The sequence below is a fragment of the Cheilinus undulatus genome, linkage group 2 (genome assembly GCF_018320785.1).
Source record: "Cheilinus undulatus linkage group 2, ASM1832078v1, whole genome shotgun sequence".
Classification (NCBI taxonomy): Eukaryota; Metazoa; Chordata; class Actinopteri; order Labriformes; family Labridae; genus Cheilinus; species Cheilinus undulatus.
The window spans coordinates 44,119,389-44,133,116 of record NC_054866.1 but is presented as its reverse complement, the minus strand read 5'-3'; the positions used below and the strand labels follow the sequence as shown (position 1 = coordinate 44,133,116).

General features: G+C 36.9%; 1 protein-coding gene across 4 annotated transcripts in view; it reads left to right on the top strand.

Moving 5' to 3' along the window:
* LOC121519818 (rho GTPase-activating protein 42) overlaps window positions 1-13,728 on the top strand; it is a 154,282-nt gene that overhangs the window by 117,532 nt on the left and 23,022 nt on the right. For all 4 annotated transcript variants that reach the window (XM_041802841.1, XM_041802824.1, XM_041802833.1 and 1 more), the window contains exons 7-10: window positions 3,815-3,919; window positions 6,813-6,942; window positions 7,294-7,394; window positions 10,989-11,098. In XM_041802841.1, the coding sequence (XP_041658775.1) occupies window positions 3,815-3,919; window positions 6,813-6,942; window positions 7,294-7,394; window positions 10,989-11,098 (446 nt within the window). The remainder of the gene's footprint in view (window positions 1-3,814; window positions 3,920-6,812; window positions 6,943-7,293; window positions 7,395-10,988; window positions 11,099-13,728) is intronic.

Here is a 13,728-nt window from a genome sequence, read left to right as displayed (position 1 = left end):
AATGAGTAAGAAATTGTGTTCTTGCTTGAACTTCTGCTGAGCTCCATTTAGCTACTTAACCTTATTTATCTGGCTAAAATGTAAAAATTAGATATATTGTCCAGCCCTAGTATAAATAAAAGTAAAAGTTTGAAAAGCACAAAAGCAAAATAGCACAGAATCTTTGTACTTAGTGCTAATGGAAGTGTTTTTTTATGTGTTTCCTCTCCCTTTTCCTGAGTGAATGCACAATCATACATCTCTTACAAGTATATATCTAAGCTTGTTTATTCTACATATTTGTCATCTGCATCACAAATTCTCGGTAATATTGTCGACCTATTTAGGGAGGTAGTGGATAAAATTAGATAAAGTGGTTGTTGTCAAACAAAACAAGACAAAGTGGAAGCACAAATCCAAGCCTGGGTAAAAGCCCAGACCTTACAGATATGTCGAGTCAATTCTAACATCTTTAGGGGAGAAGTTACCAGGAAACATTAAGTTCTCTAGGTGTTAAATGTCTGGGAACGTGAGATGGGAGCAGAGTGGCTGTTTTAAAAGCCTCCCACTCCCATGTGTTTATTTCCACTGGCAGGTCACCCATAACCCAGGCCAGAAATGTAAATCTCCATGCTCCAGGTAGTGATGGGGGAAGCGACAGGGCTCAGCCTTGCCCATGATGAATCTGGGCACAGATAAGATGCTTCATCCTTGAACGTTTGACATCGCAGCCTCATGTTAAAAATGAAATCAGTGTATGTGTGAGGATTGGGGTGAGAAAAGCACTGTGTTCTCAGGATTCTCTTTACCAGTGATATATTCTGTTTTTTTTCCTCCTACTAGACTGTCAGTGTTTTTTTTTTTCCTGCCGTTTATTAAGGATGCTTGTGAGTGATACAGAAATAAAATCAATATGTGTCAGTCTAAGGGGACGAAAACTTTCTGAAAGTTTTCTTTTTTCCCTTCCTACTATGTGCAGTATTCAGTGCATCAACATGATATTTAATGTTTTCAGATTTGCTGAAACATTATTTGACATTGTTTTTAACCTTTATTTACAGATTCTAAACAGAAATGTAAGTTTCTACATGGAGGTTGTGATTATCAGTATGTGAAGTGTTTGGGTTATTGCTGTTAAAGCATTTGTAGACAGACATGTATTGACCAGTTGTCCCTTTCTTGGCCTTCTGATTGGTCTGCTGACCCTCCAATCAGAAAGCCCTCTCCCATAGCAACCAGTGTCAACGCCACCCTCCTTGGTTACTGTTCCTCAGTTTGACAAACACTGTACTCACTGGCTTCTTTACCATTTACAATGAACATATCCTGATTGATTGATTGATTCTTTAATGACCACACAGCCAAGCTGGTGGAATTTGTTGTCAGTACAGCTGGTACAGGCTCCAACATCCTATAATTTGAATTAGTTTAATTCACATGTGATGTATGCAGTTATTTAAAAACTTTGCCTAGGTGAGAGAATAAAGACAAAGATACAGTGCAGTGTATGAGGATAACTCCAAATCTCAAGATTTGATCAAATCATTCAGACTCTTTCCCATGTCTGAGGCGAGGGATTACTGGATGTTTCTGAATGTCATATTGTACACATAACACTCATACTGCGGCTTACTGAAGGCCCTGTTGGCGACATTTGGATGATATATCAGGCCACTGGCTGCAGAAGTGATCACTTATTGAGTCCAAGTGTTAAAGGTCAGTGGATGCAAGAAAGGTAGCAACCAAGGGAGGCAACTTACATTTGCTGACATCAGTGATGGTTTTCAATAATTTTAATAAGATTTTAAAGTTATCCTCACACACACCATTTTATTTTTTGTCTATTCTTTCGCTGAAGCCAAGTTCATGAAATAATTTATCAATTAAATATAAATCGGGGCTTTCAAATGATTAAAATTCTTAATCGTGATTTATCTCTGAATTTCTTTAATAAATGGCGATTTATCTCTTTATGACACTCTTTCAAAATCCAATATTTTGTGTTTAACCCTTTAAAACCAGTTGTATCATATTGAATACATACTTTTATGAGACCAATGTTCAATCAATATTATCAACGCATTCTTTAAAATCTTTTGAATACAATCTGATGAATGGTGAAAAATGCCCTCCTGTAGATTGTCAATTGAAAGATTTGTGTAATGCAGCAAATGCAATACATAGACATTTTTAAAAAATTTTTATGTCAATTTTTCCTTTTTGTTTCTGTTTTTGTTAGTTTGTTTTTTTGTTCCTTTTTTTTGTTCTCAGTTCCAGAAAGTGAGATTTTTCTGGCTATTATTTGAGGTATCAGGATTTAAAGGGTTAAACTGTTTTTGTTTAATTTTGGATTTTTGTTCTAATTTAAACTAAAGACTGACTTTCTGTTTGGAAATGGACCTGCTTTTATTTTGAAGTTTGGTCAAAGAGAATGGCTATGTCCAAAACCACTCACTCATTCCCTACTCTCTATTCACTTTGTAGTGAGCAGCATACAGTGGACTGTATAGTAGACTCAGCAGCAAAAAAAAACAAAATTTTAGGGCACGCAGACGCTCAAGTTGTTTAAGTTGCACACCATGTATTCAGGCAGGCTGGGTTTGAATCCGGCCTGTGGCCCTTTCCTGCATGTCTCCCCCCTGCTCTCTTCCCTGTTTTCAAGTCGATCCATTGTCCTCCTGTATCTAATAAAGGCATGAAAAAGCTCAAAAATAAAATTGAAAAAAAAAAGAAAACACTTTTTCTGACAGTACTCTGGCTGTGAACAATGACTTAATCCTCGCTAACAAAATGTATGGCAACAACCACTCTTAGATTACCGAGACAGTGATTAGGAATCTAAACGTGTTTACACAAATATAAAAAGAATACACTAATGAAAAAGTTTTGACTTTTGTAGCAAAATAATCCTGAATATTTTTATGAACAATCATTTGTTTCATAAAGATGATGGTCTCATGTCTGTAATCATCATAGTGAAAACTTTGTTTTAAAAGCCTGCCCCATAATTACAGGTTATATAGGTTTCTCATGGAGCTTTTTTTGTTAGAGGTAAAGAGGTAAATCCCCAAAAAGACAAAAAAAAACCCAAAAAAACAAATACACTCTCCAGGCTTGGTCATGCTAGTCAGGCAGTCACATATCTCAAACAGAGTGCATAGCGTGCTGTGTGATTGCAAAGATTGACCGAAGAAGGAGCAAACTGCTGAGTGTCCTTTGCATGCAGATTGCTGCACAGATGGAGAAATTTGGAATTTAGACATAAAAATCTAAAATAGCTGCCGAAATAAATGCTGTTATTGACAGTAAATGATGTTGCGTACATAATTGCCTCATGAAAAAGGAAGTCTTGCTTAGTTAGTAACACTAACTTCTGTCTTCTTCAGAATTACAGAGAAACCTTTGTTGTTCCCAACAGCATTTGCCAGCTATCAGAAAAATGATTGATTGCTGATGTGTTTAGATTGCTTCTGAGATTGCAATGCTTTAAATTAGAGTCATTAGGTTTTCCACTGACAAAAATTCAAAGTAAATATTAAAATGAGAGTTTTTCTTCAAAAGTGGATTCTCAAAGAGTGTGACTTTGACTGAAACACAAATTAAAGCAAATTTTGTACTTCTGGAAATAAATCACAACAGATTTAACTCCCCATGTGTCAGAGACATAAAATGATTATTGTGTAGTTAAGAAAGTCATCATGGCATCTGCTTTTCAAAATGGAAATCTGAAGTTGCAGTGTTCCTTATTAAAGTGTTCTCTGTGCTGTGAATTCTAATCAAGCTCTGTGTTGTTTATTCACTCAGTAAATCAGCCTTAAATATTCTTTCTCTGCAGCTCCTGGCCTTTCTTCAGGGTTTGTTTACATTCTACCATGAAGGATACGAACTGGCTCATGAATTTGAGCCCTACAAACAGCAGCTTCAGTTCAACCTACAGAACGTAAGTCTCCACACCTCAGGGCTTGTACACAAAGGCAATCAGCCTCGTAATCAGATTCTGCAGCTTATCATACCACGACATAACAAGACGACTTTTCACAAATGGAAAGCTGTGTGATTAAATGAGATTCTCTGCTGCACAGAAGATCAATATTTTCAGAATGTGGTATTGCAGGCAGTCACTGCAGGCTATTCAATGGTAATGTGTCAAAAAGAGTTGGAGTTGGGAGTTAGACTACAGCCACAGCCGTGCCCCCCTCCTCTCATCACCATAACCTCACCACTTGTAGCCTGAGGGCCCAAATTTCTCTTTGACCTGAAATGTCAGGATTTCTGCCCTGACGGTTTCCACTGTATGACCCTCTCTCCATGTCCGAAGATGCAGAGAGCTCAGAGAGGAGCTGGAGAAGGTGAGGCTGTCTCAGCATCTCCCTAGTAAAGGAAATGAAACCTTTCTCTGAAAAATAGACAAGAGGTTTCTCGTACTGTTCTCTAAAAAACAAAAACAACACAAGAGGTTTCCAGGGATCATTAACAGTTAAACTTTGGAATCACTTTAAGTGGACTTTTCCAACTATTTGAATTGCAGCAGTTTAATTTCTAAAGTTTTTGCCAGCGCCTTACTAAGTCTTAACAAGGGCTGCAAAATAAATCACAGTTTTTCATTATTGTGATATGAGCTTTCACAATAAACACATCACAAAAGTCTTTTTTTTTTTGCCAAGGATACGTAAAATAACTTCATGCAATCAACCAAGCACTGCTTTTTCCCCAACATTCAAAGGCGTTACATGCTCTCAGATTTTTTAATGCAGCCAGATGAGAAACTTAAGCTAGCTATCAGCTTCCCTCAGAGTAATTGTATAAGCAGTGTTAAAATGTGTTTATTTTGGATTCACAAGAAACATATTGCAGATAGCTGTAGCTGAAGCTATAAAAGACTCTTTCATATTAGTATATTTTTGTGCTGACAGCATTAAATTGTTAATTGTGATGCGATAAGAGTCAAAATGAATGCATAAAATTTTCTAAGCATATGAGTTGCATGCTATTTTTTTCCACATAATATTATACTATACTACTATACTATAATATTCTACTCCTGTAGAAGGGCAGAGATCGGATGCCACTCACCGTAGCATCTTCTTGCTTTCCCAGTGATGTAAAATGAGGACACCGCTTCACCTTCAAATACCTTATTTCACTTTTAAAATCATATAGGACTTGGAGACATAATTGTTTTGCACTTGTATACAAAAGGAAGGATACAATAAAACAAGGTTTGGGAAATCAGTTAGATTAAGGCAGAAGAAAAAAGGCAACAATAAAAAAATACTAGTAATTTTAATAAATGAAAAGGAAAAAGTCAAGCAAAAGAAAAGGGGTATGCACCATGCTTCGCAGTGTGTGTCTCTTGATGTCAAACATTTCACTTTGATGTTGTTTCCTGTAGCTGTTTTTCTTTCTTTTTTTCCAATCCATGGCAAGTTCTTTTTTCATGGTTAAGCTAATGTTGCCTACCAGAAGTTTCAGAAGTCAAAGGAATAATAAAGGACAGTTTCTTGAGAAAGTAGCTTAACTGTTGTTCTGATCTGGGCTACTTGCAAGGAAAAGGCAACTAAACTCTATCAGTGCACCAACCCGACATCATTGAACTTCAGTGGGTCATTTTGTACATGCACTCCTCAGGGATATTTTTCATGTATAACAGTGTAATACACTGTGTTTCACAACACTGACCAATGACTTTGGTCAGAAGGAGGGATTCAGCCTGACAATGCGGGGAGTTCTCCTGAAGTGTGTGGAACGCTGAAAGGGATACTTCAACATTTTGGCAAATTCGCCCACTGCCATAATCCCTATAGACTTACTAATAGGTTTGTTACCTTTACACTGCTGTCTACATTATTAAGCAAATGACATTTTTCTCTTATTTTCCTAAATACCATTTTTAGTTCTTTACAACCAATAAAATGTTTTAAAACTCTGTCGTGCTTAATAATGTGGAACAGTGCATTTTGAGGTTTTTATTTTTTTTTAAATTATGGTTATCATTATAAAGTTTGTTCAAAAACATTTGAATTATGCTCTAATGGCTGATGACTTGAAAAATACTCTGACTTTCATTTGCAATAATATTTAGGAAAATAAAAGAAAAATATCATTTGTTTAATCATGTCGAAAGCAGTTTAGTTGTAGGTGCAAGCTATTTTTAGATCAGCGGTGCTGAGATAAGAGCTGCTCTGCCAACGCTATGGTGTCTTATGGTATTTCCTGCTTTCCCTCATCAAACTCATCAAATAAACAATCCAACAATTCGGAAACACTCCTGTGGACAAGTTGTGACCTGCATATTCACCACACCATAAAATACCCATATTTGTATTAATTTAATTCAGAAATCAGAAAATGCTTCACATTGTTGGTGCTGACTTTGAAAATTGTTTTGAAAATTAAAATAATTAAATTCTACATATGCAATTACAAGCAGTTAATCATGATTAACTACCAATATGTAATTATTTGAAAGCCCTTGTGTATTTGTAGCTCTTTATATCATTATACTGAAAAGTAGTTTTGTGCATCACATTTTTTATTATCAATGCAAGATAATAAATTCATTCATTTGGAATAACTTAAATTTATTTTTCATCTTATGATATAAATTACAAAAAGAAAATATATCGCAGTGTCACTTTGTCTTATTTCTTTCAGCCCAAGTGTCCCTTTGATGCTGCACAAATACAAGCCATGTGTCGAATGTTTGATTTTTCTCCTTTGTTTTTCTTCTCCATGAAGTCAGGAAGTTATGGTTATTTTTGAGTTGAAAATGTGGCTACACAACACTTCCACTGACGATGAACTTTTAATCCAACCTTTTATTTTCTGTGCAGACACGAAACAACTTTGTGAGCACCAAGCAGGAAGTGGAGAAGCTGATGAGGAGGATAAGGTCTGCAGATCAAGACTATAAACCCCCAGGCCAGTGGACGATGGAAGGCTTCCTGTACGTCCAGGAGAAACGTGAGTCTTTCCAGCCGTGCTCCAATCCAGACAGGACCCCTCACCCCACTTTTAAGTGCAGAGTTTTACATCTATCATCATAAACATGTCTCGAGTTCTCCCAGGCCTCTGCAGAGGAGATTCTCTCACACAGAGCTCATAATTCATCCTGTTTATCCATTCACTTTGATGTGCGCTCAAACGAGGGGGGAGATACCCGAATGGTAGATTTTTATCAGTAGCGATAAACAACTTTTGATTTATCACACTTTAATTGCAAATTGATTTTCAGAAGTCTTTCCAGAAGCCTGCTATTCAGAGAAAAATGTTTTGGCTCACAGACTATTTTGTTCTTTTTTGGTCCTGTCCTAGGTCCCCTGGGATGCACTTGGACACGTCACTACTGCACATATGAAAAAGGCAGCAAGACCTTCAGCATGAGCAACACTGAAAATAAGTCAGCTGGGAAACAGGTAGCTCAGATTAGCAGCACAAACAAACGATAAAAGTCGAAAAACACAGAAAGTTTAATCCGTGTGGGTGAAACAAAGAACCCCTTTGAGGTTTATAGAATTTCTCAGCCCAAAGGGGTAAAAAGGGGAAAAAGCCGAGATGACAGAAATACAAATTTGGCACAGGAAACAAAAGTCCTTTTAACTTATGTCAGACCAAAATGGTTCAAAGATAACTAAACCTTCAAGAGAGAGGAGAGAGGAGGAATGAAAATAACATTAACAGAGGAAGTTAGGGGTTGGTTTGTTTTGTAGGAGTTTGAAGATTCCCTGTATGTTAATGCCTATCGTCGCTGTCAGGTAGAAGCTTCGGGTCTCCATTTTGATAATTTTTATACTATATATCAGTGCTTTTGGTCACACTACATCTGTCAGTAGATTTGACAAATTTTTAAAAAAGAAAAGTATCTAAATGAGCTTGTGGCTAAACTCATTACTGCATCAGATTGAATGTACTTATGAGAAGCTAAATCTTCTATTTCTATTTGAAAACCCTTGTTACTACATTCTGGCTCAATGTTTGTAAAATATTAAATATGTAAAGAGTAACTGAACCCTCTGACCAGTTTATCTAGATAAAAACCTATGTGTATAGGTATTTAGTTGTTCTGTTGTTCAATTAAGTGCAAGCTATTCAAACCTACATTGATTGTCTTCTTACAGTGCTTATAAAAAAAAGTATTCACCACGTTGGATCCTCTTTCTTTTTATTGATTTTGTAAATCAGTCATGGTCAATATAATTTGGCTTTTTTGATCAACAGATTATATTTTTAAAAAGCCTTCTTTAATGTCAAAGTTAAAACTAATTTCTACAAAGTTATGTCAATTAAATAAAAATATGTAAGGTAAAATGAGTGATTGCATAAATATTCACCCCCTCTAAAGTGACTGACCTAATTCAACGGAGGTCCAGCCAATTGGTGCTAATAGTCTCATGATTAGTGAACTGGGGATCACCTGAGTGCAGTGAATGTGTCTCAAGTGATAGTAGTATAAACACAAGAGTGTCTGGAAGGCCCAGTCACTGGTTAATCAGTATTCCTGGCTACGATTACACCATGAAGACAAAAGAACACTCCAAGCATCTCAGAGTAAAGGTATTGAAAAGTATAAGTCAGCTGATGGATACCAAAAAAATCCAAGGCACTGAACATCCCCCAGAGTTCAGTTAAATCCATCATCAAGAAATGGAAGGAATATGGCACATGTGTAGATCTGCCCAGAGCAGGCTGTCCTCACAAACTGAGTGACCGTACAAGAAGGAGACTAGTGAGAGAGGCAAGCTTCAGCAGCTGAGATGAGAGAGACTCTGCATACAACATCTGTTGTCCAGGTTCTACACCAGTCAAAGCTTTTTGGGAGAGTAGCAAGAAAAAGCTGCTGTTGAAGAAAACTCATATAATCTGTACTAGAGTTCACCAGAAAGCATGTGGGAGCCTCCATGGTCAAATGGAGAAAGTTCTTTGATGAGACCAAAATGGTGCTTTTTTGCCATCAGACAAGACGCTATGTTTGGCAGATAAGAAGAAGAAAATATAGGAAAATCCTTAAGGACGATCTTATTCAGTCTACAAGAGAACAACTTTGAAGATTGATTTTCCAGCAAGACGTTGACCTGAAGCATACAGTGCAAACTACACAGAAATGCTTTAAAGACAACAAGGTGAATGTTCTGGATTGGCCTAGTTAAATCCCAGACCTCAATCCAATAGAAAAATTATGGCTAGACTTGAAAATGGAGAGATCCTTGTGCAACCTGAGAGAGCTTGAGCAGTTCTGCAAAGATAAATGGAGTGAAATTACAGTGTCCTGATGTGCATACCTGATTGAGCCCTATCCACACAGACTCTGTGTATTGATTGCAGCCAAAGGTGCATCTATGAAATACTGACTTGACCGGGGTGAATGTTTATGCAGTCACTTATTTTTCATTCCATATTTTTATTTAATTGACATCCATTTTTAGAAATCTGTTTTCACTTTGACATTAAAGAGATTTTTTGTCCTTTCTTGTCAAAAACCAATTTAAATTGACCATGATTGATTTATAAAATCGGTAAAGTTAAAGCATCCAAGGGGGTCAGTACTTTGTATAGGCACTGTGTATTCTCGTATTTACTGAAGACATTTAACATTACAGATGTTCTTGGGTTAGAGAAACAATGTCTAACAGTATGAATTATAATCACAGAGTGGCATACCAAAGATCAAATTATGTATTCTACAGCTGACACGGTACAGAAATGGTGTGGCCTATAGTGTTAGTTATATCAGCTCAGCTTTCACTTCCAAAGCTGACACATTGAGTGTTTTCATGAGGTAACCATACCGTGCCCACAGTACCTTGTCTAATTATCAGCCATTAGAAGAACAAAGTGGCGGCCGTGGACTTACTTCGATGACAGATTTTCATTTGGCTCTTCTGGTCAAGGTCGGTTTTTCCAATTTTTTTCAGAGTTGAAGAAAGTCTGTAAAACAGTTCACTTCAGTCAAGCAGTTAACTCTGAATGCAGAATGATGGAGACTGCAGGTGCCTGTAAGCCGCTGTCCTCTGATTCAGTAATGTCCTGATAGAGTGTTTAGATAAGTCCCACTCCTGACAATAGTAGCTCTCTGGGTTCATTTGCATGGGTTCAGAGTTTGCACACCTACACCACCAGATGACTTTGGATCTCTTCTGTCAACAGAGTCAACTGAAGTTGCTTTCCTCCCTCTTTTGGCCAACTGAGTCTCCATCTGCAAAAGCTGTTCTTCTGTGTACTCCGGTTCACAAAAGTACCCCCTTGTATACACAGAAATCAGCACGCTAGCGTCACTTAAGCCCAAGATTTTCATCACTAGTTTAGTTTGTCGCTGCAGTCTCTTTTCAAAGGCATGCCAGACAGCTGAACAGGGCTGACCTCCAATGTCCACATACACCGAATGCATACAAAAACTAATTTCCACAACTTTAACGTTGATAGTAGCAGCTGATGGCTGAATTCTGTGGGTCACAGTTGTCTTCAGGAGTCAGAATCATCATATTGATACTCAGGGATTATCGGGAGTGTACAGTTTTTACTTAATATTGCAGATTAACCATGTTTTTCTTAAAATAAGATTGATAACATACAAGCTTGTGTCTTCTGCATGAGCATATATCATCATTTCACCGTTTAGATTTGATAAGAAAAAAATAAAGCATGCTAAAAATACATACAGGTAATGTTGCTTTTGCAACACAGTGTTTAATTAAAGAGAAAACAGTTTAGTTTTTAAGTAGTGAGATAAGATGTTTGTACCTGACAGTGACAATATAAACTTTCAGAATGATAAGGTTTTCTAAGTTAATCAAGTTTTAATTGTTTTTTTTTTTACTCCTTGATCAACCAAGTGCAGCCATCACATAATTTTTCCGTTGACTGCAAGGATAATTCTGGCTTTTTAAGACTTTTCCTGGAGGAGATGTTTCTAGTACATGCTTTAAATTTGTGTTCAATGTTCAATAATCAACAATGTCTGTTTTTATATTTTGTTATATATTTTTTCAGTGTAGTGTATCTGTCGTTTTCAGAATGGGCTTGTCCTGAACCAAGCAGAAATGTTCAAGCTGAAGTCCTGCATTCGGAGGAAAACAGACTCAATTGACAAACGTTTCTGCTTTGATATTGAAGTGGTGGAGAGGTCTGTGACTTTAAATCATTTACTCATTTCTAAAGATGTCTCAATACTTACATGGACTGAAAACAGACACAGAAAACATGACTTCCTCTAGCATGTGATGGTACATTTGAAGAGCAAATTGACAAAATATCCTACAGGTTTTATCCAATACTCTGCATGCTGCTATTTGATCCATTTAATTTGACATTATCTACAATATGCTACACTGGCTTCTTGTAATACTGTGATATTACTCCAGAGGGGTGTACCACAAAGTGAGATTCAGGAGTATCCCTGATCTGTCGAGCCTAAAGTCAGAGTTTTTTGTATCAAGAAGCTGGACCTCTTTAACCTGGTGAGATCATCATGGCTGACTCTCATAACCTGGGTGCTGCCTTATTATGTTCAGAGGTATGCCTCTAAATCCGTGTAAAGTCCTGCACAAACAGAGCCATGCAGTAGAAGACTGATGGGGAAACAAGAAACTTGCACTTCAACAGCTGGGCCTTACATCCTAAAGCATCATTTCAGTATGGCTGTTTTTTACAATAAGACACAGAAAATTAATTTGTCTTTATCAGGTACTAGATCATTTCAGTAAATCCATTTATATTTAACCTGGCTAAATATTCAAGTTATTTCCAAGTATTTTAATGATGTGAGAGACTTGATTGCAGTTCCTTGGTTAAGCTGCTGTTTAAAAGTTTTACGAAGTGCCATTGTACCTACAGACACAAATTAAACTCACTGAAAATTTACAGCAGCACAGCTGTACAGCAGCAGTGTCAGTTTAAACACATTTTTATGTATTCAGCATTTATTCTATTTTTTTTTTTCAGCTTGTTAATTGTTCATTTTAGTGCAGAAGAAGCCTCAATCAGAACCTGAGTTAGCAGAGAAAGTTTATTACCAGCTTCTTGATGTCAGATATCTCTAACAGGCTTTGCTGTAATAAAATCAGGGAATGTAAAAGTCACTTGGTGTTGTACCCCTCTGATATTTGACATTTGCAGGTTTGCATTACATGGTATTTTAGGCTGAACAAGTCCTGCAATCCCCCACATGGAAATAAAATCATGCTCACCATTCACTTTGTTGGATACACATATTTAACTGCTCTTTAATGTAAATCTAAGCCAATCAGAAGACAGAAACTGATGTATTAAGGCATGCTGATATGGTCACGGTGATCTGCTGAAGTTAAAACTTAGCATCTGAATAGAGTACAAAGGGGATTAAAGTGATTTCTAATGTGCCATGGTTGTCGGTGCCAGATGGGCTGGTCTGAGAAAGACTATATCTTTTGTAAGAAAATTTTAAAGGAAAGTATGTTTATTTTTAATCAAAGGGACTAAAATTTTAGTGCTAGACTGTTTGACGTTCAAAATCCATCTAAGTATTACAGTACATTCATATGAATGTTTTATATTTATATTCAGTTTACAAATTGGCTGATTAAATTAGTGCAATGAGAATGGAATTGCTTTTTTATTTTAACAAAATGATTTATTGCTTTCCGATTGGAGATGGGAGGCAAAAACATATTTGAAATTTTTTTCAGATACAATGTTTGATGCTTGTACACTACTGGTTCAATGGCCCATTGTTGTTGATCAAAAGTTGTCTTAGGATCTACAGTATTAACTGAGGGAGTCAGGGAAATAGTGCCGGGTTAATACCCGGTTTTATTTGGTGTTAAATGGCACCACTTTTACTGCTTGTTGCAGTAAGCACTGGCCTTTGTGGAACTTGTGCCATTTCTAATAAGGCTTATATGTATATGAAGGGAGCAATTTTGCACTGATTTTTGAATACTCCTCCTCATTGACATGTATGTAAATTGGGCAAGGTGCTTTTTGCTAGGCTGAGCACTTTTTGTGCATTTTATGTGTAGTTATGTGCAGATGCGATATATTTTTGCCATTTGCACAGCTTAAAACTAACAAAAAGATGTGCCGTTATTTACTGGATCTGCCCCTAGGACAAAGAATAATATAAAAATAGCTGCCAAACTGAAGACTGGTTACAACTGAGGTTTTCAGAAGAGCATATCTTAATGCACTTCACTTATTTATTTATTTTTTAAATTTTTATCTATTTTTTGAAGAAGAAGAAGAAGAAGAAGAATTACTTTTAGTGCTTTCTTGCCTTTATTTAACAGAACAAATTCAGTTTGATTCAGAAACTGGGGAAAGAGGGGAACGGCACACAGTTAGCCACAGGCTGCCTGATCCAAGGACAACAGCCTCCACACCGGAGGCACACCGATATAACCACAAAACTACCAGCACCTCGACATGTCAAACCTCAAAGCATTTGGGGCACTGCAGCAGAACATTACATCAGGTGCCACTCCTGTCAACTAAGAAAAAGGAACCTGAGGCTACAATTCACAGTGGCTCACCCCAAAAGGTTAAAAAAAGAGTAGAAAAACATTGTCTGGTCAGATGAGTCTCAGTTCTGCTGTGACATCCAAATGGTTTGGTCAGAATTTGGCATAAACAACATAAAAAACCTACCAGACCACCAACAACCATGGCACATTCAAAGCCACTTAAATCCTCTTTCTTCCCCATTCTAAGAGGGCTGCCCACAGAATTGGCTGGGCCTAATGAATGTGCCCTCCCCATATGTGATTAATTGACATTATC